Below are 27,557 nucleotides of genomic sequence, written 5' to 3'. Positions count from 1 at the left end.
AGGTACAGAGTGGCTGACTGCAAAAGGCTCCATACTGCTGGTTATCTGCTTCCACGTTCCACAGTTCTGGAGTTCCCAACGGAGCGATGTGTCCCTCTCTTTGCTCTTCTTAATACTCTCCGCAGTCGACCTTCCTCCTCGCTGCTCTCCTCGGAGCTGGAAACCCCTGTGCCTATGTCTGTGCTTACTGGAGGCCTTCCATAAGGGTCACTGTGACAGGAGGCTTTCTCCTGCTGGCACCCTTGCCCGTGTAGCAGCTTCAGGCTCTCATTGAAGAAGGCAGAAGCCATGCACTCGGCTGCCGCCGTATCGCAAGCACACAATAGTTTCTCACATACACTCCAACCAATGCCTTAAAAAGAAGTTTCAGAATTAACATTTGAAAGCAGTTAAAACTAGTCAATGTGTATTTTGTCACTGGTAGATGAGCTTTTGAAAATAAAATTTTCAAATCTGCCTTGAATTTTAGTCTCCAAATTCACCTTTAAGTGTCTAAATACAAGCCTGACACCAAGGTGCTGGGCAGCAGGATATCCCACTGGCTTTGGCTGAATTTGTGAATATAAAGACGCAAACAACTGACTCCTGTCTGCAATTACAAGATGTCTGAATGTAATTTTCTCAACTTGACCTGGTCACATCTGAATGTAATTTTCTCATCTTGACCAGGTCACATCATACACAGTAGTGTAAACCCATTGTCTCAATAAGGGAAAAAGCTCTAGTTTAAAGTAAACATCCCTAACTTTTTGTAAGCTAAATATTTCTGTCTCCATACTCAGCCCTAGCAGCTCTCAGTCATGGTGGCCTTCAGTCTGTCATGCTGATAACACTGTCATAAGGACATGAGAGTTTTGTCTAATACAAACTTACATTTTGGCATATGATCAATACATAAAACTTCAGATCTCGAACTTCTTTCTGCTTGACATCCAAGTTTCTTAACTTGTTCCACACAACACTGATGGGAGAAGCAGCATCTAAAACAACCAGTAAATGTAAAGGGAAAATACTTACTCTTCCTGCATCCCAGAGCACTCACAATTATTTGTGTGTCTTTATTTTCAATGCCCATTAAATCTGAGAAATTTTAGTTTTCATACCATGGATTTTTTTTTTCTCTAAAGAAGAAAACCCAAACTATTCCTATTTACTTCCTATACTTCCTCCTACTTTCTCTTCCTCCTCCATAATTCCATGGTTGTCTTTTGTTTACTCATGCTGTTGCTTTTTAGGGGGGTGTCCTAGTTCAGCTGGAGGGACCAGCTAACCCTGTGTGGTGGTGATCAAAGCTGTGTATTCCACCCCCTCTATTCATTCCCCAAGGACAATGGGCCATTAGCAGCAGCTGCCCAGGGAGCCATTATCACTTCACACCCAGCCTGAGGGGGGCGGAGCTGCTAATGGGCCATCAACAGCTCAACAACCCCTGGCTCCCAGAGTTAATCACCCATTGTGTGAGTCCCCGCCCAGGGGGAGGGACTGAGTGCTCCCTGACGGTACATAAGTGGTGGGTAAGAAGACCTCAGGACCTTCTCGTCGGATCCAGAGCAGCAGCAGGACCTCGACAGCAGGAGATCACCGCTCTCGCCCAGACCACAGCCCTCGCCTGCACCAACAGGTTTTTCTTTTCCTTTTGCTCTGGACTTGGGGGAGCCACAGGGGTCTCAGCACAAGGGCAAACAAACCCCCTTGGGTTTGTGCCCCAGGACACTGGGTTATACTGCTGGGGTATTGTGAGTTGAAAGCAATTTCCCTTGTGTATCAGTGTTGTTATTGTAATATTATTATTAAATTTTAGCTCTGACTTATAATCTCTCTCGTGGTGAGTTCATTTCCCCCTGCTGGTTCACCTTCAAACCAGCACATCTTTTGGCGCCCAACGTGGGGCCACGAGAGAGAAGTCAGAACTACAATTTCATTTTGTGTATTTGGGTACAGAAACTCCCTGACTACCATGTTGCTTGATGTATTCATGTGGATGGTGTATCTGGGCCTGTTCATATTTCGACACATGGGGAACCATGTGCCTGTTTTGATGCTCTCTTTAATACCAGGGAGAAGGATCAAAATTGCTTTATTAATATACTATGTTTATGTTGTCATAACATCAGAAGCAATGAATCTCATTGTGAATGTATGTTCAGTCTGGTCTGCCTGTCCTGGTTTGGGTTGTTACCTCTGGGGTCTCATTAAAAATAGCACCCAGACTGTGGGGAAAACAGGCGGAGATGGTTACTTCCACCTTTTCACCTCTGCTACAACAATCATTGAAAATATTGAGCTTCCTTTTGATGTTAGGGACAGCATAATCCTGCTGTTAGTGTTGCTTTGTCTCCTCTGTACTGTATACACCATGTTTAGGGTCAGAACTGGGCTCTCTAAGGAGACTTGCTGGAGGCCTGCCCTGGGAGTGGATGATGTTGAGTGGCACGGGAAGTGGGAAGATATGGGCCAGTATTTGGAGACCTTCTCTCCTCAAATGATCTGGAAATTCACCCCGGAACAACTGCAGGACCCTGCCAAAATGCTAAGCTATGTGAAAGGAAGATGCTCTGGTAGTCCCAGAGATGTGCAGCTCACAGCAACCTGCTGGGCCCTGGCCACTGCCTACCGCACACTGCTTGGTGTGGTACAGCATCATCAGGAGGAGGAGAAAAGGAGCAAATCCACAGGCACCATGTCCACCCAGACCATGACTGAGCCAGAGAGGAAGAGAGATACATCAACTAGCGCCATGTCCACCCAGACCATGACTGAGCCAGAGAGGAAGAGAGATACATCAACTAGCGCCATGTCCACCCAGACCATGACTGAGCCAGAGAGGAAGAGAGATACATCAACTAGCGCCATGTCCACCCAGACCATGACTGAGCCAGAGAGGAAGAGAGATACATCAACTAGCGCCATGTCCACCCAGACCATGACTGAGCCAGAGAGGAAGAGAGATACATCAACTAGCGCCATGTCCACCCAGACCATGACTGAGCCAGAGAGGAAGAGAGATACATCAACTAGCGCCATGTCCACCCAGACCATGACTGAGCCAGAGAGGAAGAGAGATACATCAACTAGCGCCATGTCCACCCAGACCATGACTGAGCCAGAGAGGAAGAGAGATACATCAACCAGCACCATGTCCACACAAACCATGGAGGAGCCAGAAGGACAACAGAAACCGATAGCAGTTGCCCCTGTCCAGAAAAGAAAATCAAAGACCAAATCAGTTCGTATAGTGCATGACGAGGAAGAGTCAGGACCTTCATCTCAAGCAGAAGAAATGGAGCCAGAAATAATCACCCGGTCCCTATCCCTGGGAGAGCTGCGTGAGCTCCGGAGAGAGTTCACACGACAGGCAAATGAGTCCATCTTGACCTGGCTACTTCGAATCTGGGATGCTGCAGCCAATGATACAATTCTAGATGGGAGTGAGGCAAGGCAGCTGGGATCCCTGTCTCGAGATGTTGTCATTGATCAGGGCATTGGAAAGAGACAGGAAACTCTCAGCCTCTGGCGGCGACTGTTGTCAAGCGTGAGGGAGAGATATCTTTGTAAGGAGGACCTCCACGTACAGCAAGGACAGTGGAACACGATGGAACAAGGTATCCGGTGCTTAAGGGAATTAGCCATACTGGAGATAATCTTTTCAGAGGATGAGAGATTCCCTAAAAGTCCAGATGGTGTCCAGTGCACATCCCAGATGTGGTTAAAATTTGCACGACTTGGGCCAGAAATGTATTCTCGCTACCTTGCAACATTGCAGTGGAGAGAGGGAGAAGACAAGGTGGGTGCACTGGTCAGCAAACTCAGGATTTATGAAGACACTGTCACTGCTCCATTACGAGCCCATGTCTCAGCTGTGGAAACAAAACTGGCTGAACTGGAAGAGAAGATTAAGGAAGGACTCTTCCATATCTCTCCAGAACAAACAAGAGTCTCCGCCATCAGAAGCAGGCGTCTTCCAGCTAAGGAGAAAGGGTACACTCCACGCGGCAATCTGTGGTTTTACCTCCATGAGCATGGAGAAGATATGAGGAAGTGGGATGGGAAACCCACCTCTTCCTTAGCAGCTCGGGTACGTGAATTGCAAAGAGGCACAACTAACACAGGGAATCCTTCAAGGTTGAAGGCTGCTCCGGTCTCTCGTGGGCAAGGCTCCAGACAGTATAGGAATGATGATGTTATGCCCGATCCTCTTGAAGGAACCTCCCGGTCATATTCACAGGGAGAGCGCAGTGAATACCATGACCAGAACTAGGGGGGCCCTGCCTCTAGCCAGGTAGAGGAGAGGGACAATCGGGTTTATTGGACTGTGTGGATTCGGTGGCCTGGCTCATCAGACCCACAGAAATACAAAGCTTTAGTGGACACTGGCGCACAATGCACGTTGATGCCATCAGGATACGTCGGGGCAGAATCCATCTCTATTTCTGGGGTAACAGGGGGATCCCAACAGCTGACTGTACTGGAAGCTGAAGTCAGCTTGACTGGCAAGGAATGGCATAGACACCCCATTGTGACTGGTCCAGAAGCCCCATGTATCCTTGGCATAGACTACCTGAGGAATGGATATTTCAAAGACCCAAAGGGACTGCGTTGGGCCTTTGGCATAGCTGCTGTGGAGACAGAGGAAATCAGACAGCTGAGCACCTTGCCTGGCCTCTCAGAGGACCCTTCTGCTGTAGGACTGCTGAAAGTTGAAGAACAATTGGTACCGCTGGCCAGAGCCACAGTGCACCGTCGGCAATACCGCACTGACCGAGACTCTGTGACCCCCATACACAAGATGATTCGTGAGCTGGAGAGCCAAGGGGTGGTCAGCAAGACTCACTCACCCTTTAATAGCCCCATATGGCCAGTACGAAAGTCCAGTGGAGAGTGGAGGCTGACGGTGGATTACCGTGGTCTCAATGAGGTCACACCCCCCCTGAGTGCCGCTGTGCCGGACATGCTGGAGCTTCAGTATGAGCTGGAGTCCAAGGCAGCCAAGTGGTATGCCACCATCGACATTGCCAATGCCTTTTTCTCCATTCCGTTGGCAGCAGAGTGCAGGCCGCAGTTTGCTTTCACCTGGAAGGGGGTGCAGTACACCTGGAATCGACTGCCCCAGGGGTGGAAACACAGTCCCACCATTTGCCATGGACTGATCCAGACTGCATTGGAAAAGGGTGAGGCTCCAGAACATCTACAGTACATCGATGACATCATTGTATGGGGGAACACAGCAGGGGAGGTTTATGAGAAAGGAAAGAAGATAATCCAGATTCTCCTAAGAGCTGGTTTTGCCATTAAACGAAGTAAGGTCAAGGGACCTGCTCAGGAAATTCACTTCCTAGGAGTGAAGTGGCAAGACGGGCGTCGTCAGATTCCAACAGAGGTGATCAACAAAATAGCAGCTATGTCCCCACCGACCAGCAAGAAGGAAACTCAGGCTTTCCTAGGCGCCGTGGGCTTTTGGAGGATGCATATCCCTGAGTACAGTCAGATTGTAAGCCCTCTCTACCTTGTGACACGGAAGAAAAATGATTTCCAGTGGGGCCCTGAACAACAACAAGCCTTTGAGCAGATTAAACAGGAGATTACCCATGCAGTAGCCCTTGGGCCAGTCAGGACAGGACAGGATGTGAAGAATGTGCTCTACACTGCAGCCGGGGAGAATGGCCCATCCTGGAGCCTCTGGCAGAAAGTACCTGGGGAGACTCGAGGACGACCGCTGGGATTCTGGAGTCGGGGATACAAAGGATCTGAGGCCAGCTACACCCCAACTGAGAAAGAGATCCTGGCAGCGTATGAAGGAGTTCGAGCTGCCTCAGAAGTGATTGGCACTGAGGCACAGCTCATCCTGGCACCCCGACTACCAGTGTTGGGCTGGATGTTCAAAGGAAAAGCTCCTTCTACCCATCACGCCACTGATGCCACATGGAGTAAGTGGATCGCTCTGATCATGCAGCGAACCCGGATAGGGAATCCTAATCGCCCTGGGATTTTGGAAATCATCACCAACTGGCCGGAAGGTGAGAGTTTCGGATTGTCCTCTGAAGAAGAAGAGGAGCAGGTGACACGAGCTGAGGAGGCCCCACCATATAACCAGCTACCAGAAGAGGAGAAGCGATATGCTCTCTTCACAGATGGCTCCTGCCGCATTGTAGGGACAAGCCGGAAATGGAAAGCAGCTGTATGGAGTCCTACACGTCGAGTTGCAGAAGCGACTGAAGGACAAGGTGGATCAAGTCAGGTCGCAGAGCTGAAAGCTGTTCAGCTGGCTTTGGATATCGCCGAACGAGAGAAGTGGCCAAGACTCTACCTTTACACTGACTCGTGGATGGTGGCCAATGCTCTGTGGGGATGGCTGGAGCGCTGGAGAAAGGCCGGTTGGCAGCGCAAAGGGAAACCCATCTGGGCGGCTGAGATGTGGCAGGACATCGCTGCCCGGGTAGAGAAGCTGAGTGTGAAGGTCCGTCACGTAGATGCTCATGTACCCAAGAGCCGGGCTAATGAGGAGCATCGTAACAACGAGCAGGTGGATCGAGCTGCCAGGATTGAAGTCTCTCAGGTAGATCTGGATTGGCAGCATAAAGGTGAATTGTTTCTAGCCCGATGGGCCCATGATGCTTCTGGTCATCAAGGCAGAGATGCAACATACAGATGGGCTCGTGACCGAGGGGTGGATCTAACCATGGACAGTGTCTCACAGGTTATCCATGACTGTGACACATGTGCTGCCATCAAGCAGGCCAAGCGGGTGAAGCCTCTATGGTATGGTGGACGGTGGTCGAAATACAGGTATGGGGAAGCCTGGCAAGTTGACTACATCACACTTCCCCAAACACGCCAAGGCAAGCGCTACGTGCTGACCATGGTAGAGGCAACCACTGGATGGCTGGAGACATACCCCGTATCTCACGCCACTGCCCGGAATACCATCCTGGGCCTTGAGAAACAAGTCCTGTGGAGACACGGCACCCCAGAGAGAATAGAGTCTGACAACGGCACCCACTTCAAGAACAGCCTCATAGACACCTGGGCCAGAGAGCACGGCATTGAGTGGGTGTATCATATCCCCTACCATGCTCCAGCTGCCGGGAAAGTTGAGCGATGTAATGGACTGCTGAAAACAACCTTGAAAGCGTTGGGTGGGGGAACTTTCAAACACTGGGAGCTGCATTTGGCAAAGGCCACCTGATTGGTCAACACCCGGGGCTCCATCAATCGAGCTGGCCCTGCCCAATCAGAACTCTTGAATACTGTAGATGGAGATAAAGTCCCTGTGGTCCATATGAGAGGTATGTTAGGAAAGACTGTTTGGGTTAGTCCCACCTCAAACAAAGGCAAACCCATCCGAGGGATTGTCTTTGCTCAAGGACCTGGTTGCACTTGGTGGGTAATGCAAAAAGATGGAGAAACACGTTGTGTACCACAAGGGGACCTAATTTTGAGCGAGAAGAGTTTGTAATGTTTCATTGTATACATGTGTATATATATGTATAGGTAAAAAGGGGGTTAATTTGGGAATGACTAGATGGAGTGGAATAAGGGGTGGATAATGTCCTAGTTCAGCTGGAGGGACCAGCTAACCCTGTGTGGTGGTGATCAAAGCTGTGTATTCCACCCCCTCTATTCATTCCCCAAGGACAATGGGCCATTAGCAGCAGCTGCCCAGGGAGCCATTATCACTTCACACCCAGCCTGAGGGGGGCGGAGCTGCTAATGGGCCATCAACAGCTCAACAACCCCTGGCTCCCAGAGTTAATCACCCATTGTGTGAGTCCCCGCCCAGGGGGAGGGACTGAGTGCTCCCTGACGGTACATAAGTGGTGGGTAAGAAGACCTCAGGACCTTCTCGTCGGATCCAGAGCAGCAGCAGGACCTCGACAGCAGGAGATCACCGCTCTCGCCCAGACCACAGCCCTCGCCTGCACCAACAGGTTTTTCTTTTCCTTTTGCTCTGGACTTGGGGGAGCCACAGGGGTCTCAGCACAAGGGCAAACAAACCCCCTTGGGTTTGTGCCCCAGGACACTGGGTTATACTGCTGGGGTATTGTGAGTTGAAAGCAATTTCCCTTGTGTATCAGTGTTGTTATTGTAATATTATTATTAAATTTTAGCTCTGACTTATAATCTCTCTCGTGGTGAGTTCATTTCCCCCTGCTGGTTCACCTTCAAACCAGCACAGGGGGGTTGTTTTAATTTTAGGGCACATAATTACAATTGTAACCATGACCTAATCTGCCATGAGAAGTGTCTTCAAGTGTTCAGATCTTGGCTGAAAATGTGAAAACTGCATCATAATAGCCAGATCACTAACCTTCATCTAGACTAATTTTTCATGCATAGGCAGCTTATTTGTGTGCAAGTGAGGCAAAAATTGTGTACTGTATACCAGGTACTATATTTAGACCCCATGTGCCCAAACTATTATGACCATTCACAGAGGCTTGTCAAGGTTTTTTCTTTGGTCAAGATTTTTCATTGTAAACACAACACCCGCAGAGGAGATTTCTTCACTTTGGTTGAATTCTCTGCATTGTTTCTTGTTGACAGCCCTGCCATGACAGCACACAGTTGGCCATGGAAGGGCTCTGGGCTGCAGCTCCAGGAGGACTTAGTTCCAGCTCTTCTCTTTTCTGAAGGACAGTGCAGTGTGGGTGTTGTTTAATCTTCATAAATCACTTTCCAAACAACCTCTTAGCCAAGTTTCACTCGCCCTTTTAATATACTCTTCTTTCTGCTCTGCTTACCTCCCATCATTCTCCTTTCTTATTTTAATTGAATTAGTAAGTCCTCTCCAAAGCATTGATGCAACAGTAGAATGTGGTTTAGTGACGTTAGAGTATTTCATGTGTTACTTAAGTGGATTTTTTTCCCCAAAATGTGACCTGACTACTGATGCACAGCTATACAATGCCTAACAAAAGATGTACTGCTCTTTTTTTGGTCCATGGGCATCCCAATAATCCCCACAGTTAATGGCAAATACAGAAAAGTCCGTACCTGTCCAGTGCATCAGTAGGATGACCTCTTCCCTCTTGGCCACAATAACAACCATAAGACTCAAATTCCTCTGGGCACCGCTCAGTTAAACAGAACAGCATTTCTCCAAGCTGGGGCAGCTCCCTCTTCACTCTTCCACTTCCTCCCCCTTGCAGGAAGGTTAAGCGCTCACACACTATAAAGCAAAGTTGTTATTTGGCACATCATGTTTTCACTGGTTGAGTCTCTCTTGTGATGACAGGAGTGTTTTGAGAGCTATCAGAAACTTTGAAAGACAACACTTTATGTAAATTACTCCTCCAGTCCAAGAATTATGGCTCTTAGAATACTGCTGAGCAAGACAGCAGAAGGGCAGGCAAATATTTGAAGGGGACAGAGATCCCTATGAAAACATAATTTCAAGTCAAATTGGATTGCAATGAGAACACTTTGCAGTCCTTTGTAATCCTTCATAGCTAATTTTTTCCTCTGGAATATTCAAACCTAGTTGAGTATTCAGCGGCTTCAGTCTTGGCTAATTCAGTAAATACAGTCATAACCTCTTGTGCTTGCACAGTGACTGCTGGGCAAAGACTATGTCATGCTGGAGCAAACAATTTTTTTGTTTGTTTTCATTTGAAATATAGTTCAATTCAATCTATAACGCCCCTAGTCCATATGTAGGAATGATTTGTTGTAACAACTACTGTGCTGGCAGTAGTTTTGGCATCACCATGTCCAAATTCTAATGCCTCTGTGGCTCCCCCCAGTCAAGAAGAACTGATATTGTGGGAATTATTCCTAAGATTTGAGAGAACACAGCAGTGCTCCCTATCAGGAAAAGATGTCAATGGCTTCTCTTTTGAGACTTCACCAGGAAAACTGACAGGGCTGATGGCTGGATTGCAAGAGAGACAGGGAGGCATTCTGTTCCCTCTGCATTCTCCTTGCTCCCATCAGTAACCCTGTTTTCCTTTCTGTAGATCTAGACTGACTCCCTGCTTCTTCCAGGGACAAACCTGGATTACTCTCTCCAGTAGGAAATACTGCCCAAGTACCTGTTTGGGTCTTCACTCACATTAAGTCACTGAGAATGAACCACAGGTTCGTGGATTGATCTAAGCTCTCTAAAAGCTGATATTTTACAGTGAAATTTTCCAGTTTGGTGGAAAGTTGGTTTGATTTCCATAACTGATCTTTTCCAGTTCTGGGTCTGCTTCCCTCCATTGGGAAGCCTAATGAGATGTATGGGACAGTCCATGAGTGTGAATTTGCAGTAGTGCCAGGTCTGAAATGTTTTGGAATCTCTGTGATCTCTGAGCAGACATGGGAACAGAATTAGAAATGGTGAGAAAAAACTGACTCTGGTAAGACTGGCAGAAGGTCAGAGTGAGGAGCAGGGAAGTTCCTGTTTCTTCTGCTGTTTGTAAAACAAAGTAACTTAAAGGCAAGATTAAATTACTGTGTACAAACAAAAGCAAGGGGGAACATTCACTGAGCTCATTTTCGATTTGGCACTGTATGAAAAATGTATTTATAACCCAATAATAAGTAGGTTTTTAAGTGCTACTGATAGCATGTTGGAAGAAAAGATTAAACTGGTGGAAGCTTTTGCAGATGTCTACATCTCCTGTTTGTAGGCAGTTAAATACCTCCCTGACATCCGATCCCGTCAGATCTCGGAAGCTAAGCAGGGTCAGCCCCGGATTAGTACATGGATGGGAGACCTCCTGGGAAATGCTGGGTGCTGTAGGTTCTAGTCCTGAGGACTTCAATGTCACTGTCCAAGCCCGCTTGGCCGTGGCAGATGAACCTCAGGACTTAAACGGTGAGGCCAGTTCTGCACACGCTGAGCCTCACCTAAAAAATCCACTGTGCAGGCTGGAAGGGCACACCCACGTGGGGACAGCCCTTCCCAAATCTTTGTTTGCGAAGCCGAGCCAAACAACACAACACATATCTCCTATTCTTATAAATGCCAATACATCTGTGTTTATCTAACTGGTTTAGAATAGCTATAATCTCTATATGTAATATATAACTACTTCTAATATAGAGGTAGTTGAATATTTTATCAGAGATAATGAGGAAATAACCCCTTATTTACCTTTTCCTGCAGGCTCATTGGGTGCCCTGTCAGACAGTCCCAGTTCCTGAGCTATTGCAGAGGAAGTTACACTCAGGCCACCTATTGTAGGGCTTGTTTCTGGAGGAGACAGATGCATAAATTAGACTTGTGAAGGTAGAATAAATTCTTCTTTCGGTAAAGTGTCCAAAATTGCATATTCTGAGCCATAATCAACAGGCAGCCTTCTAAAATTTGTTAATTCATAGTGGGAGGCTGTTCATTAAAGGTTAATTAAGCTTTCCTGGTCAGGTGACAGTGAGCTGCCCTTTCCAGAGCACTCAGTCGTGTGCACCCCACCTTCTATGTAACCTGTCCAGATTTAGGGAGAATATAGTGTTATTCTACCTGTCCATGAGAAATGCTGACTCCTTAGATAGCTGTAAGCAGGAATAGGGGAGTGCTGTAAATTAGAACAGGTGCTATTCATTTTTTGCTTGCCTTTTTCTTTTGTCCTTGCAGATGTGCCTGCAGAAATCTCAGTGGGGACAATTTTGACTTCCATTGAGTTAATATCTGTTGGGAATGAGGCTGGGGAGGGGGTTATCTCTTCCACTGGGACCACAGCTGCCATAAATCCATCTTCTTCTGAGTAAGCAGAAACAGGAAAGCAGAAGAAGACACAGAAAATAAACAGCAAGATTTTAATTTTAGATAGCAGATCAGAGTAATATCCTCAGGCAGAACCAGTGTGAATTGATGGTCACAGAGAAAAAAACATTCAAAAGGAAAATTGGAAATGTAAAGAGTATCCACACTGGTCATTTTTTCACATCTCTTGCCTTTCAGAAGAAAGGACTGTAGTTAACTATGACCAGTTTAACTGCTGATTGTTTTTTTTTAAATCTATCTATGTGTATTGAGAAAAAGAGCAGTGCCAGTTGCTGAAAATCATGTTGGTTGCTGCTTAGTCAGCTGTACTGAGAGATAAAGTGCAGGTGAGATGTCATGAGATGTCATTTTCTGAGTAAATTGCTTAAGAAAAAGTGTCTGTTCACTTGAAAGTTCCAAAACTGAGAGCAAAATTAGTGAAAGCAGAAAATTATTTGAGTGATGCAGAGCTGGGTGACTGAAGGGTTTACTGGATTGTAAACACGAGGAAATACCAAAGGAAAACTGATACAAATAAATACATTGCTTTAAGGAGATTCTTTATCTTAAGATTAAATTGGTATTTACTTTAAGATTATCTGTAAGTTTATTGTTGAACAGCAATGTTTTGTTATATTTGTGGCTACTTAGCATTTTTTTCTTTCTTTTTAAACCTTTTTTTTTGCCAGCTAACTTGTAAATGAAAATGCTGTTATCAAATGGTTTCATTTTTTCTAAATGCCAATATGAAGAATGTGGCATTTCACAAACTAAATACTTTGAAAACACTAGTGAGCTTGAGTTCCCGTATTTTAAAATATTTTCTTTTGAATATTTGGCTGAAATTATTAATTGGACTAAACCCAAATTCATTAAACTTGCCCCTTTGATGTTCTGGTTTTAGTATGTGTTGAAAATAACCTGTCACAGCATAAGAGACTAGATTAAAAGAACTGAAAGTACTGCTAAGAACACAACAAAGCCTATGAAAGGTGACAGAAAGGGATCAAGACTCACACACTAGTTTTGATAGCTCAACAAATTGCTCTTTTTATGCCACTTTTTTGCCTCTGGTGTGTTGAAATGAAAGCTATTCCTGATAGATGTAGAAAGTAAAACCAGAGTTTGGAAAATTCTGCACTTAGCTAAGAATAAATATTATAAATAACCTCCCAGGAGCCATGCACACGTGGAACACAAAACACAGATTGTCTGATACATTAAAGTTAATGGAGGAAAACATTTAGTGTTTTTGACCAGTGTTTAGTACAGCAATGCCAAATATCTACACTGGGGTGGGAGACAAGGAAATTGTTCAGACAGTGTAACCAGAGTCAAAACAGGACTACTTTCTACTCTCCATATGCAGTGTTACTTGACATTTTTCTGGTGCATTTCATCCTGCCTGGATAATCCTTTCTACACACAAAGGGCCACAGAAAAGTTCCAAGACTACCAAGGTGCTCCATTTTCAGTTTTACCTGCTGGTATGGCTGTGCTTGAAGCACAAACACCTGTGAAAGCTGAAACAGGTTTTAGACTGGTAAAGAATTTTATGAAATTATCTATAATAGAGGAGGCGGCAAAATCAAAGTGAACCCGTCTGGCAGCAGATGCTACGAATGTAATTTATAGCAGCAACCATTATATTGGAAAATCTTATGTGAAGAGGTTTTCAAATACTTAGATGAGGAGTGCAAATGAGTGGCTGGAGGCAAGGAACAGCTCATGCTTCTCAGTCTGGTTTTATTGTTTCTGTATCTGCTATCTGACCTTGATCTAAATTTGATTCTCTGGCAGCCCTGTTGTCACCATGTGCAGGGTTTTAACTGTGATGTTTTTAGATGAAGAATCACTGTGTCAGACAAATAAAGAGGAAAGCTGAGAATCACTGACCTTTTTTTGAGAGGTTGAGGGAAACAGGAGCTGTACCCCTGTGGTCCCTTGGAGTAACTGCAAAAAACCAGAGGCATCATGGTAGTGACAAGCCTGCTGAATTTCTGCTGTGCATTTCTGGAGTGACTTGTACAGACAGCATTATAAAGCTTAATCAAACATCACTATTAGCCTGGTTTTATAAAGAGGATAATTAGGAGAAAGGAAGTGTTTTGCTGAAGGATGTGTGAGTCAGCAGAAGTGGGAGATATTATCCAGAAATCCTGTGCTGCAGATTTTTGACTGTGACACCATGGAGCTTCATAAATAAAAATTCATCTTCACCTGAAGGCAAGACTGCCAAATTTTTCAACAAAAGTTTAATCAGACTCTTACCTCTGGCTTTGGAAGTCGTTGAGACCATTTCACTGGGCTCAAAAGAAATCACTGTTGAAGACAGAAAATGTAAACTCAGAAAAGAAGTTGCCAGCACAGACTCGTATGAATAGTTGCTGAGCAGAGATTTTTCTGAAACAGAAAGACTCAGGCATGTCATGGATAGAGATTTGCCCATTTTTCTCAGTGGTGTATTGATTGTTGTAGACAAAGTGATATTGATAAAATAATCTCATTGCTGCATGCAAATAACATATGTTGCACTAACATAGGATTCTAAGTTTCTATGAAAGAAGCAGTATAAATACGACTGAAGAGGGAAATTCAATATTAAGTCCATCTGACACACAAATAGACTAAACAGGATTAGGTCTGAAATCCCACTGTTGTGCACAGAAGGAAGCCACATTCCTTGTGTTTGCCTGTACTGAAAGTCAGGTATGGATGGGTGGCTATAAGGCCAAACACCTCCCTAACCTCCTTTATTTCTTACCCGATAAACTGACTTTCATTGATCAGCTACCTTTTTATAAATTATAAGCATGGCTATCAAATGATCCAAAAAGTCATCTTTGCATCTTTTTGTGTGTTGTTAGGACTTTGGGATATGAGGAAGAATGCCTTTGCCTCTGAATGAGTTTCTGAGTGCTGCTTAGCCTTGGTTTAATGCAGCTTCCACAATTGTCAAAGCTGAACCTCCTTTGGGCTTGAATGGGGAGAGGTTAAACAGTAAGTGATTATCCAAGTGTTTTCTTTAAGGTCTGACTAGGTATTTCATCTGTGTTATGTTTTCAGCTTTCTAAAATTCTTAATACAAACTTTTATCCCTTTGGTAATGTTTTGAGCCTTGTGTTGGACTATGCCTCTTTAGAGAGCACAGGTAATTGTTTTTCAGGAAGTAAGAGATTGATACAGGTGTGTCAATACAGGTGCTCCCACTCTTTCAGGAGTTCTCCATTTCTATTACCAAGCTTCCCAGAAGCAGTTAGAAAAACATAGACCAACATTGGAGCTGTTGCTAGGTGAAAATAACAAATATCTGGTAAAAATCAACTTTGATACTACAGAAGAGATACGAGGGAACAACCAGCACTTACACTCAGCATAAAGCCTTTTCAGGCATACACTTGTGCTTGTAATGTTTTCTAAAAATAATAGAAAAAAACCCCTTAAAAGTTGGAAGCATGGTCTCTCTCAAAAAAAAATCTGTATGATTTTCATTATTCCAGATTAACACTTAGGGCAAAGACTCAGAGGGGCACACTACACCTTGAAACCAGGGTCTTCAGTTCTCAAAAAATGCAACTTCCCACCTCTCCCCAGGCAGCCAGGTCTAGTGGAAGGTGTCCCTGCCAGCAGCAGGGGGATTGAAACTAGATGATCTTCAAGGTCCTTTCCAACCCAAACCATTCAGTGGTTTTCTGAGTTAAGCAGTGGCTCGGTTGCACCCGTCCAGTGCACAGTGCTCATGTGCTTGGCAGAGACAGGGTCTCTGAACATGGCAGTGGGCTTTGCTTGTGATGGAACCCCATAGCAAGAGTTCAGCAGTTAAATGGCAAGGGCTGGCCCAAGACCAGTCTCCTTCTCTATTTCATACCTGAATGCCTTGTCCCTCTCTTACTGGGTGTGCCCTCACAGAGCTACTGAGGGCTTTGGGTGACTTCTGTCCCTGGCCTCTTGTGTTGCCCTGCTCACCATGCAGGCAGGAAAGAATAGTTTTCTCATACTGCAGCCATGAAGTTTTGCAAGCATCATCCACTCCTCAATAAAACCACTGACTGTGGCAGAAAAAGAATTAAGAAACTCACAAGAACCACTTGGTCTTGTGATTTAGAGACTCACCCAGGAGGCACCAGAATGAGATTTTAAGACTTTAACCTGGATCTCTGTATTACAAGTAAATAAAACACCAAATTGCTAACTCATTGACATAAACCATGCTCAGTCTTTCCTCATGCTACTGCTTGATCTTGCGGAATTAAACATCTCTTTAAAGACAAGAAATATGCAATTGGCTGCAGATCCAGTGGTTGGCACCCACACAGCAGGTCTCTTCCAAACAGGTCACCTGCTCCAACCTGTGTTCCCAGGGGAAAAAAAGGCTGTTTTGATGAAAACAGGTTTTGTTGTAGAGTGCTCATTCTCAGCCCTTGGAAAACTTACTGTAAACACTGGTCAAACACATCACATGCACAAATTGAAAAATTGCACCTTCACATTCAATCTTGAATTCAGTCACCAGAACATTTTATCTGCTTTTGCATCAGTCCTTTTAGAAGGGCAGAAAGAAAGCAAACAGCTTGCATTCTTTCAGCTTTTGGGAGCTGAAAACAGGACTTCTTGCACTCTAAGTTGCAAACCTTCTTCCACAGATGCAGTCACAGCCCGTGTTTCATCAGGCCTATGATGAATGAACTCTGCAAAAAGAAAAGCATTCTTACTCCAGAGACTCAAGGCTTAGGATGCTCCCTAGCCTGGATCTTGGCATGACATGATCAGAGTAGTCAGAAGGGAATTTTTTCTAAATATTATTATTATTGCACTTTTTGTACAGTTATGGTATGATTTAAATATAGAAAATATAAACCTAATTATTAATAATTACAGTAACAGTATTAAAATTCAGCTTTAGTACTTATTCCATGTTATGAAATTCTACTCAGCAAAAACAGTATAATAATAATAAAAAAATCCTAAACAGTTTCAACCTAAAAAAGAGGAATTGGCAAACAATCAGCATTCTTTAAATTCCCATTTCAGCAGCTTATTTTTCTGAGTATAAGTTGGTCTCAATTTAATACAATCCAGACAAAGGATTACAGAGATGACTTACCCTCTGTGTGACGTGTTGTCAGCTCTCTCTTGCTGGTTGTTTCTGAAAAAAAGAAAGATCTCTCATAAAGTGTGAGAAGGGGATTTGTCACTATTTGATCTAAATAGTACAAATCAGGAGTTGTTGAATGCATTCCTATTGAAACAAAAATTTAGTCAAACACAGGCCCATTTAACTCACTTTTTTCTCTGTACTAAAGGATCTATGAATACCCTTTTCCTATAAATTTGTCAGACAGGGTAATTTTTTTTCCCAGTCAGAACTGGATAAAACTGCTACACAGAAAGATAATAATATGGGTGAACACTAATAAAAATGTTACATTCAAAGACTTTTTTTTTCCTATTAAGAAATATAATCAGAGACCTAAAATTAGTGGAAGTATCCAGTGAGCTAAAATTGCATGCATCTTTATCAGCACTGGTAAAACCAGCATGATTTTCCTGTTAGCACCTAACAATTTCCCCTTTATTTGTGGTGTGTTGGAACTACCATACTGTATATTAGGGCCATCTGATCCCAGTGAAAGATTACTGTCTTAAAAAGTTCCAACTTGGCTTTGAGTCAAACTTTCCTGCGGCATTTTCTCCTCCCTTGACCTGTTCAGGAGGGAATGTACACATCCAGAGCATGATATAGATGTGTATGTCTGTCCTTAGCACTTAGGTCTGTGACTGTGAGCCAAAGGACTAGAAAGCAACATTGCTTTTTCACATCTCCCTCACCTTGGGAGTCTGAAGGTCCTCCCCCTGCCATGCTCCAATTGCAATCCATACGAATGAAGTTTTTAATCCAGCCCTGCTCCCACAGGACAGGTATTGGGGTCTTGCAAGGTTGTACTTTCAGCTACAGAGCACAGATCAGGGTGTGACAATGGAGACAAACATTCCCTTCATCTTTAGCAGGGATTTTTCCTTCCAAAATTGAAACCAAGTAAACTGAACAGAGTAGGCCTAAACTGAACAGACTTTTGCTTTTCCGGTTAGTTTTTGCAGGGTTCAGGGAAAGGTTTGGCTAGCAATATTTCTAGCATTCCTACTAGGGACCACATTACAAGTATCACTTGTTCCTACCAGCTGGAAAATGCCTCACAAGGCTGACAGAAGACTCCTGAAGAAAAAATTTCTTCATGTCTGACTGGAACTTCACTGTTCTAGTTGTGTATCTTGCCTCTTGTCCTGTCCCTGTGCATCTCCAGGAAGAGTCTGGCACCAATTTCTCAACACACCCCACTAGGCACTGAGGATAGCAAAAAGATCTCCCCTGAGCCTCCTCCTCTTTCACCACGGGCTCCAGCCCCCTCCACATCTCTGTAACCTCTCCTGGCCCTACTCCAGGACAGCAATTAGTCTGCTGCCTTCTTCTCTCCTGGTATTCATTTGAATAGCAGTAAATGAGCTGGACACATGGAAATAAGAGCAGGACAGACCACCAGGTTTATGGCAGGAGAGCACTCAGCAACTGCTTCGTTCTTTTTGGGTCAGATTTGGTGCCAGCAGACAAACTGGCAGGAGGAGGTAGTGGATCAGATCCTTATTATTACCTGTAACTGGAGACAGACAAAAGGAGACATCCAGACCATTCAGGGAAGAGTTAATATGTGCATTCACAAGGCATTCAATGGCATCTTTGTCGCAGGTGCAGAGGAACTGTTCACAGGGATCCCCAGACTCTGAAAATGAAACAAAAATCCAAACAAGGCACTATTGAAATATCTTTTCTATCTCCTGCTTTTTTCTCCCTGTAAGGTTGGTGCCTGTACTCATTAGTGCAAACCTATTTATACTGAGCTTCTCCATGCTAAACACTGTCAAGTTTCATAGTCCAGCACTGGTTTTGAAACACAAACCACTGAAGTCTGGCACAGCTGGCAATAAATTATTGCCTCTCTGGTTCATATATAAAAATCAAGACTTGATGCCTCAAAAGATAATTGTTTTTCAGGTCTCTCCTCAGCATCTGCTGCATTTCTGACATGTGGCGACATCTTAAGCAATGATTAGTGGTCCTGCAAAAGTCAGGGAAACCTCTGGAAGAGGCTGCCTGTTAGAGGAGCCCTGGCGGCTTCTGCTTAATTTGTCTACAGCTTTTGGTAGATAGACCAGAACACACTTGTGGTCATGGTGAGGCTCTGCTGTTAAGCTCTTGTGATAGGTTAATCTCACCACAGGTCAGGGTTTCAGTAGAGCAGCTGACATCTGTAGAAATCTTTGATGGGTCCCACGTGCACTCCATCTCCAATGCTTCCTCGTAACATCTGCGGTGCTGGAAACAGCATCTTAAAGAATGAAACAGCAGAGAGGTCTCACAATTTAGTGTCAGTTCAAGGTCAGATTGTAACGCTGTCATGTTGCTCTTACACCAAAATGCAAAAGATGCCAAAGGAGAAAAGGTCCATGTTGTGATTCCTAGACACAAGAAAGGCTGAGTTGGATAAATATATCTGGATGAAGAACTGAGTTGTGGGAGCAGTTCTGCATGCTGTGAGTGACCATACATTTCTGTCCTGCTGTTGTGCCTGAGTTCTTACAAGGGCTCCATAGGCAGTATAAATAAGAAGTCCACTACCTGTGCTCAAATACTTTCCCCCAGCTCTGTCAGGTCACTGACAAACAGTGCCCCATAGCTCAGGCCTAGAGGTCCTGGATCGAGTTCTGCCCCAGCCATTCTCACTGCAGTTTTGGAGGGCACCACTGAACCTGGCACTCATGGAAGGTTAATGGTTCTGCAATGCCTGTATAACTACATGCAGTGTTATTCTCTCTTTATTTTACTTCTATGCAACAATTATAATTAAAATGGACCATTTAGAAATGAAAATGGGTCACAAAATATTTTTCTCACAGTGGAGTGAAGCTCCTTTCTCCTACCACCACACAACACAGGCAGTCAGAAACCTTGTGTTTTCCTACACACCTGCTGTCCTGCAAAACTCAAATGCCTGTACGGCCATTGTAGCTGTGAATAGCAATGAAAAGCCAGCTAAAACAACAAGGTCTTCATCAATCTGCTCCTCTCTTCAGCTGTTTGTACAGATAAATCATCTGCTTTTCTGTAATAGCATCATCTGTCTCCATTGAAATCAGCTGTACTGAAACACCAGTAAAACACTCAGTCATCATTTACCCCACATAAAATTGCTCTATAGATTAAAGAGGAGCCTCCTGTTAGATTTATATTGAAATACCCCCCTTTTAGAGAAATGGACTCGGAGCACGAGCCTGTTATTCAATTGCCCCTGGTCTGGCCCATGCCAAATGCAAAGACAATGTGAACACCCTCACCCAGCAGCTGCTGGCAGGAAGGGGGAATCTGTGATCACAGTGTAGAGTTACCTTTAGTTAAGCTCATGTGGGATTTTTGTTAAAGGCACAATGAATATGTTATTACATATCACCCACAGCCCTGCACATGCATTGAGGCACTGGTGGACAGTAGCACTTCTGCAGTGATCAAGGCACAGAGCAAACACCTGTCCCTTGCCAGGCTCCCTTCTACGCTACAGGTGCACTTTCTCACTTCCTATATTTAGAAAGCATTTAATATTTATCACTGACTATATTAATAAAGAATTATTACAATATTTAATTTGTCCTCACAACCAGAGGAGTCTAAGTAATGTACCTAACAAAGGTGAGGTCACAAGACATGCAGTAGAGGCCCTGATGACTCCTCTGCACCACAAGTTCTGTTGTGCCTTGTTTCAGAGATGGGGCTGAAGTCCATCAGGAACAGTTTTTTAGTGACCTGGCTGATGACATGTCTCAACACAGTCCTGTCTCTACCTGAGGTCTAGTGAGGTGTTAGCATCTAAATGCTCCTCTAGCTGCATAATTAGTCTCATACACACTCCCTGCAGTTCTTGTTTGTTTAGAGCATCACAATTACATCAACACTTACTGCAACAGTTAATCTGAACATTTACCTACTTTCCCCTTGCAAGCAGGAGATTGTAAGACATGGATTGTCCTTTGGGCATGCTTCTCCTTCACATGGACTATGGAAGTAAACTAGGCTCCTAATTTAGATATGACGATTAGCTGCTCTGGAAAATGTGAAAATGTTGGTCTTACAGGCACTAAGGCACTTTCTAATGCTTTAAAAACCTGCAGTGAGGTGTTCAGCCCTTTCCTATGAAACAGAAATATCAGGGACAAAACCCAAGGTTTGCAAGGTTTCTAAGAAATAAGTTAGTGAAAAAAATTGCAACACTGGGAACTGTCTCTGGGAAAAACATGTAACAGCCACTAATTTGGAGGCTCTCTTGAACCAAGAGCACATCTGTGTCAGTGGCAAAGCAATATCCAGTCCCCATTTGCTTCACGTGGCAGTGGGATTTTCGTGCTGCTAAGAAAACCTCACCCTGGGACTGCAAACCAATTTGTAAACAAACTGACTGTGGAAGTTTCTCAGGACAAACCTGCTGATAGATGGTTCTGCAGTTTCTGGTTTTATGCTGCTCTGCATTAAAATAAAGCTGAGTAAAGCAAAAGCCCCTGTGCTCAGTTCTTTGGGTATCAATCCATTGAACTGACTCGAGCTCTTGTTTCAGGATGTCATCATAATTGTTCAGAAAACCTTTCACAGAGAACTTTCATGGCTTTTTTCCAGTAGCAGAGTTAAATCTCCATTTTCCCAGACATCCCATGCTGGAAAGTGGGTGGGTTAATTTCCATCTAGCTATAGGCATTAGCCTTCTCTGAGCCACTGTTGTCTTCACTCAGGGAACTAATACATTACATTGTTGGAAAAACCTTTTTTCTACATAGACATATGTATCTTGATTCTCTTTGAATTTCCTTTCAAACTCCTTGCTGACATAAATGAACAATCATTCGATTGTCCTGGCCTAAGATTATATTTTTTTCTCACTAGTCCAGTCAGGGGCTGGGGCAGTGCCCCTCCAAAGCACAGAGTGGAGTTTGGATGGGGTTTCTCCTAGTGCCTGATACTGGAAAGAGACATTGAGCTACCTTGCTCTTCCCTGGCCTTGATGCTCCCGTGTCTTACAACCTCGTCATGTACACAGGTACTCAGGGCAAGATCTACTTAACCTCCTAATGCCACCTAAAGTCATATTTAGCTGTAACCAGTTTCTACTGATCTTTATATCCCACTCAGTTGCCAACATTTTTATTAGAGTCCACTATGAACTTACATTGCTTGTTTATTGCACAGCCCCCAGTACCAACAGTTAGGTAAAAGCGCAAACCCACCAAACTGCTCAGATTAAAGCCCTCCCAGTCTCCTTAGGAACAGGCCTCCAGTTTTTGTCACTGATTCACATGTGCAAGAGAATTCCCCTGTGCAAAGGAAAGAATGAGGATTTGTTCATAGAGGTCTGTTTCCAAGCCATGCTTAAGGCCACTGGTGTGGGTTGTTGGCCCAGCAAAAAGACAGTGCTCACCAGAAGGCAGGAATAACACAGGACAGGGTTGATACACTGCAGTTGAAGTTATCTTTTTGTGGGTCATATCAGACATTTCAATGGCAAGTGAGTGATGACTAAATTAAATAGAGCCAGATGATGTGGGTCTTATTTACTCCCCAAAAAAATCTATTTTTTTTACAACTGTCTTTAAATCATTTATACACATGTTATGCTTTGGACAAATCAGGGCATTTAGAGCCAGTCAGGGCAGAAAAGGACATCTCATGGATCCGACTTACTCGTCAGCTTCATCCACAGGGAGCCCCTCCATCTCAAACCGGCAAGAGCAACCGTAGTCTTCAAAATCCCTGGGACAAAACCCAGTAACACATTTCATCTTGTTCACAAAGTTGAGAAGGGCAGGGAAGTTAGTGAAGATCGACTGTAACCATGTGAAGTGGGAACCCAGGCAGTCTGGAAAGAGAGCAGCCATAAAACACGTGGTACATGGAGGCGAGCCAGGAATGGGTGACACCTGAGTGACATTTGCATGAACATGGAGCCTAAACAAGGTAGTAACACAGGGACATTGAGCAATGTTTGGCACTCAGCAGTGTTAATTATTATAGTAGTCTTTAGGGAAATCCACAGCTTCAAAAATCCCTGTTTCTTCTCAGTAAATTTACAAAAGCAAACTCCACAAGATTTCTATTTAGTTAGCAAGTACAACTGGAACACATACTTACCAAAAAATAATGCAACACTTTCCACATTTTGAAAGACTCCGTTGAAGAGCGTGGCATTGTCTAAGTGAAAAAAATAAACAAACCACACTTGTTTTTAAAACATTAAATGACAATAACTTTCCCCAGACTGCCCTGGTCTTATTTCAGTTGTTAAACCATTTTGAGATGAGTTCCTAGCTATTTGCTCACAGCATGTTCCCCTGCAATGCTTCTGGAGTATGAGGGATTCCCCACTGCCATGCAATGATGCAGAAAGTAAAGCTTAAACCATTCTTACTCAGGATTCTCTCAGGTGTGTTAAGAAGCTCTGGCAAGAATGCTGGCGGCTTCAGTTCTTGGCCACCTACCTCAGCAAACAAAGTGGAGAAGAAAAAGGTTTAAAGATAAAAAAACAAGCAAACAAACAAAACCCTAATCAAACAAACAAAAAACCTAAACTAATAAGCCAGGGACATATATTTCATTCTGAAACATACACTGCAGGCATTTTGAACACCTTCCTGCACTGACAAGCTGATTTATCAAAGTGATTGTTCAGCTCCATCTGCACCAAGGAAGGCTTAGAAGCATAGTGGAAAGTCACATCCATGTCATCTCAAAACCCAGTTTCTATTAGACAGGTATTGCTGCTGAGGTTGTGCTATTTCTTGTTTTTCTGTGCTCATCTGAACATTAGCCTTTCCTGGGATAAACCAATAGAATTATATAAAATTGTATCAGTGCCCAGCTATGTCCCAAATGTTTCTACTCTGTAACCCTGTGATCTTATTTGGAGCAGGGTTATTTGAAGACAAGTGGTTTGGGTTTTTTGAGTCCTTTTTGGCTATTATCTTATTGCTTTATTGCCTTTCTTCTTATCACTCTTTATTTATAAAGTTAATTATCTCTTTTTCCTTTTGAAGATATATTTGGTATAATTTTAGCACTTTCACTTTTTCTGTTTGCCAAGTCCTTAATTAGAGTGAAATCTAATACTTTTTCTCTCCCTTCCCATTTTTTGAACCTGTTCTTTTCCTCTGCATGATTTTAGAAGAGAGTGTGTTACTTTCGATTTATTAAACTTGGCTTCTTTAAAAAAACATATTAAGTAAAGGGTATTTACTGTCTCAAGAATCTAAAAACTGAAAACAGAAAAAAATCCACACTGTTAAATTTATGGTATATCTTATGTCTCAGAATAACTGGCATTAAGAAAGATGTCCTTTTTCTCTATAAAAGATTCTGGGAAAGAGCTGACAGTTCTCTTGCTCCTCTATTTTCCTGCAATAAATATAGGTGGAAGAAAGTAAAGCAGAGTAGTGGGCTTTTTAGGTTTAAGGTTTAACTGTCATTATGAAGAACAATATTTCTAATTGTCACTAAGTCAAAATGAATGAACCGATGTTTGCTGCCAAGATTGGTTACTTTTGTTTAAATTGCGGAGGGAGGAACAAAGAGAAAATACTTTCTGGATTAATAATCCTCTTTTATTCTTTTGGTATTATGTATTTGGAGCTACTGGTCCTATGTCATTCCCTGTACAGCCAGAGAAAGATTGCACTTCAAAAATCAATCCTTTAAATCTCAGAAGACCCTGAGGATGTCAACTTCTCTTGCCTTTCTCTAAAATCTGCTAAAACACTTGGCACATGTTCTGAGGAGACTGTTGTGATACATCAGCTCTTGTACTTTCCTGTTGTATGTGTTATCCATGGATTTCTTTCAACATTCAGCTATATGTAAAATTGTTTCTGGACTGCATCTGTGACTTTCCTAGTCTGACAAGGGCTTTCTGAAGTGTTACCTGAAAAAAGCCCATCAAAAAACCTCAGTGCACCTCCAGTTGTTTTTTTTGCATCTGTATCTCATTAAAATGTCATAATACAGGGCATGGGTATGGTCATTATAATCCTTGGGGAGCAAAAAATTCGATTGTGCCAGAAAAATTCAGGGTGCAGCAAACACAATCTGTTTGATTTATTCAAGGTAAATCACATTAGCTCCTTTCAAAGATGCTGCTTCATGCACAGATATTTGCTTCAGTCTCAAAGCGGTGATCAGCAGAACAGATCCCATACAAGTCTAAATCAATTATCCTTTCCAAACTTAACATGGTAATATTTTAAATCTTTGTGCTCAGATTGCACAGCCTTTTAAGGTTTCCTCATTCTCTTTCAAATGTTATGTCAGAAAAATTTATGAGTGTCCAGATATTTCTGAGTGCACTCTCAATATATAAAAAATGCCTTTTTTTTAAAAATGAATCAGTGATGCAGGTATTTTAGCATTCTCTGTCACTGCAGTGGGAAATGTGAATATTCTCTCCATATAGTGGAGTCAATATATTCAATATCAATATCGATGTATTTTAGCCCATATGGGGTTTTTGTGTTACATCTCTTTATTTTTTGAATTCCAAGGCAAGCAACCCCTCAGAAGAGAGGCAGCTGGTGAAGGTGAAGTAGGTTGGTGCAGAGTTGGACTATGCTGAGGTCCTGAGCTGTTTTTCCCTTTTAGAAATAGCCCTGTGGATTGACCAGAAATGGTGTTAGACCTTATAAGAGTTCTTGTCTTCACTTGCATACCACAACTCTTACTGACATTCTTACACAGTGCTGGGACTGCAGAAATTTTATATGTTTGCCCATCCCTGTCTCTGGGAAGTTCATTCAATCATGACAATAAAATGTAAATAGTTACATAAAAAAAAAATCCTATTAATAGTAAAACTCGAAAGAGGAGCTTTAGCTGAACATGGGCTATATTTCAGTATGCACTGGGTAATGTGGAGAATTAAGACAATGCACTTGTATTTAATGAGTAGAATCTCTTTATAGTAACCTGTAATTTTTGGAGTCTAAAAGAATTAAATAACTATCAAGTGCTAACAAAGGGAAGTTGAAAATTTTTTTGTTTTATTTTTAACCCCACTAAATATCTTTTGCTCCACTAGAACTCCTGAGAAAATTATTTTTATAAGTACTTCATGAATAAACCTATTTAGGGGCATTGGGTGTTGAATAGCAAGGTTTGAGGGAAGAGAAGGCATGTTTCTAAAGGATTGTTTCCAAATGCATTTACTTAAAATAGTATTTTGACATAATGTCAAGTAATCATAAAAATACATTGCCACTTACCACTGTACACCACCATGGACATAGACATCAGCAGAATTACAATCATTTTTTTGTTTAATCCAAAACCAAGAAAAAAGTCACACAGCAGACTGGTGTGCCTGTTAAGTAACATATTAGGTAGAATGTTATCTCTTGAATCTGCGAGTGGGAAGACAGCTTAGGAAATCATTCTTCTGTAGACTGGATATATTTCTGCTTGATACAATCCATTTTTTGCCCTTATCATAGCAAATGCACATATTGCAGCAATGATGAGCCTTATGTATCCTTCAAATTTTACCAGTATCCTCTATAAATCTGCCTAACAATATTTATTTCGATATTGCTTTATGTGAGTCAACAGACTCTTTGAACGTGCCACATAGCAATAAAATGACACAATTGAATATTCTTTTGTTTTGCAAACAGTTTTTATGTCTTTCTTGATCTAACAGGATGTTTAAATAATTCTTTTTATATTTAAATGCAGATACTATGAAGCACAGTGTTTAAATGAAAAGATATTCTGGGATTACTTCTATTGACTCCAGTTAATCTTCAATCCATTATATTATTTTGTTTCATATCACAAAAAACTGTCCCACTTTGTTGTCAAGCACTTATTCTAATCTATGTTGAGACTGATCTAATGTATCATAAGTTTTCCTAATAACAGACATGATGTCTGAAGATCTTCAGGTTCTGGGTGTGCTTGTCCTTACAGAAGTATGTGTAAAGAATTCTGAAACTGAAAGTATTGCACTAGTATTCATTAATGGAAGATAAGTGATTGGATTTTAATTACAGTCACAGGTGGCTCTAAATTTAGAATGATTTTCCAAGTAAGTCAGGCATCGAGCCTTTTGCAGACAAATAAATGAATATTTATAGATCAGTTTTCAAATATAAATATTTATGTATTTATGTACCTACTGGTGATTATCTGCTTCTCTAAGGTCAAATATTGCATTCATTTCTATTGTAAAATCTTACCATATTCCATAAGGAAGTGAGGTTATAAATCTAATAGCTCTAAATAATTGTAGCCTATTATCCCAAATTTCTTACCTATACTTTAGTCTACAACTGCACAGGCACAAATAGCTTATTCTACACCATTTTATTCCTGATTCCCATATTATAGAATACATCCAGAAAGGCTTACCTTGAGGGATATTATTCAAAAGCAGTTGGATGGAGGACAAATGGATTTCAACAAAGTCAGTACTAAGTTATTTATACCCACTTGTACATAGGCCTCACCCATGTGATCACTTCCTTTATCAAACCCACTTCAACATTTATTAATTAATTCTTCCATGAGATTCCTTAGAGTCATTATACCCACGGTGTATTTAGTAATATGGCTCCAGCCATGTAAAGGATCCATACTAAGAAGTCTGTTTTGCAGGTGCATTCCCTTTCCCTAATACTCCTGGCTGTAATTAAATAACAACCATCCCATTGTTATTAATCACTCACAGAATCTCTTGGGCATGTGAATATGGCTTTAATAGCTTAGCAAGAGGTAGTGTTCAGTGATGAAAGATGAGTG

At 42.7% G+C, this 27,557-nt stretch overlaps 1 protein-coding gene across 1 annotated transcript; it reads right to left on the bottom strand.

Moving 5' to 3' along the window:
• Window positions 1-41: 41 nt before the first annotated feature.
• On the bottom strand, window positions 42-26,069 carry OC90 (otoconin 90). Its single transcript, XM_071553034.1, has 15 exons — window positions 26,027-26,069; window positions 23,402-23,403; window positions 23,185-23,254; window positions 22,908-22,967; window positions 22,461-22,635; window positions 18,956-19,068; window positions 18,334-18,462; window positions 16,791-16,832; window positions 16,318-16,374; window positions 13,958-14,008; window positions 11,537-11,680; window positions 11,078-11,176; window positions 8,992-9,166; window positions 874-980; window positions 42-352 (listed from the first exon to the last, which is right to left on the bottom strand). Exons 1-15 carry the CDS (start codon window positions 26,067-26,069, stop codon window positions 42-44), a joined length of 1,578 nt encoding a protein of 525 aa, XP_071409135.1.
• Window positions 26,070-27,557: the final 1,488 nt, after the last annotated feature.

The sequence above is a fragment of the Pithys albifrons genome, chromosome 4, assembly GCF_047495875.1.
Source record: "Pithys albifrons albifrons isolate INPA30051 chromosome 4, PitAlb_v1, whole genome shotgun sequence".
NCBI classification, from domain to species: Eukaryota; Metazoa; Chordata; class Aves; order Passeriformes; family Thamnophilidae; genus Pithys; species Pithys albifrons.
The sequence above is the reverse complement of the archived record's forward strand: the minus strand, read 5'-3'. Positions and strand labels throughout refer to the sequence as shown.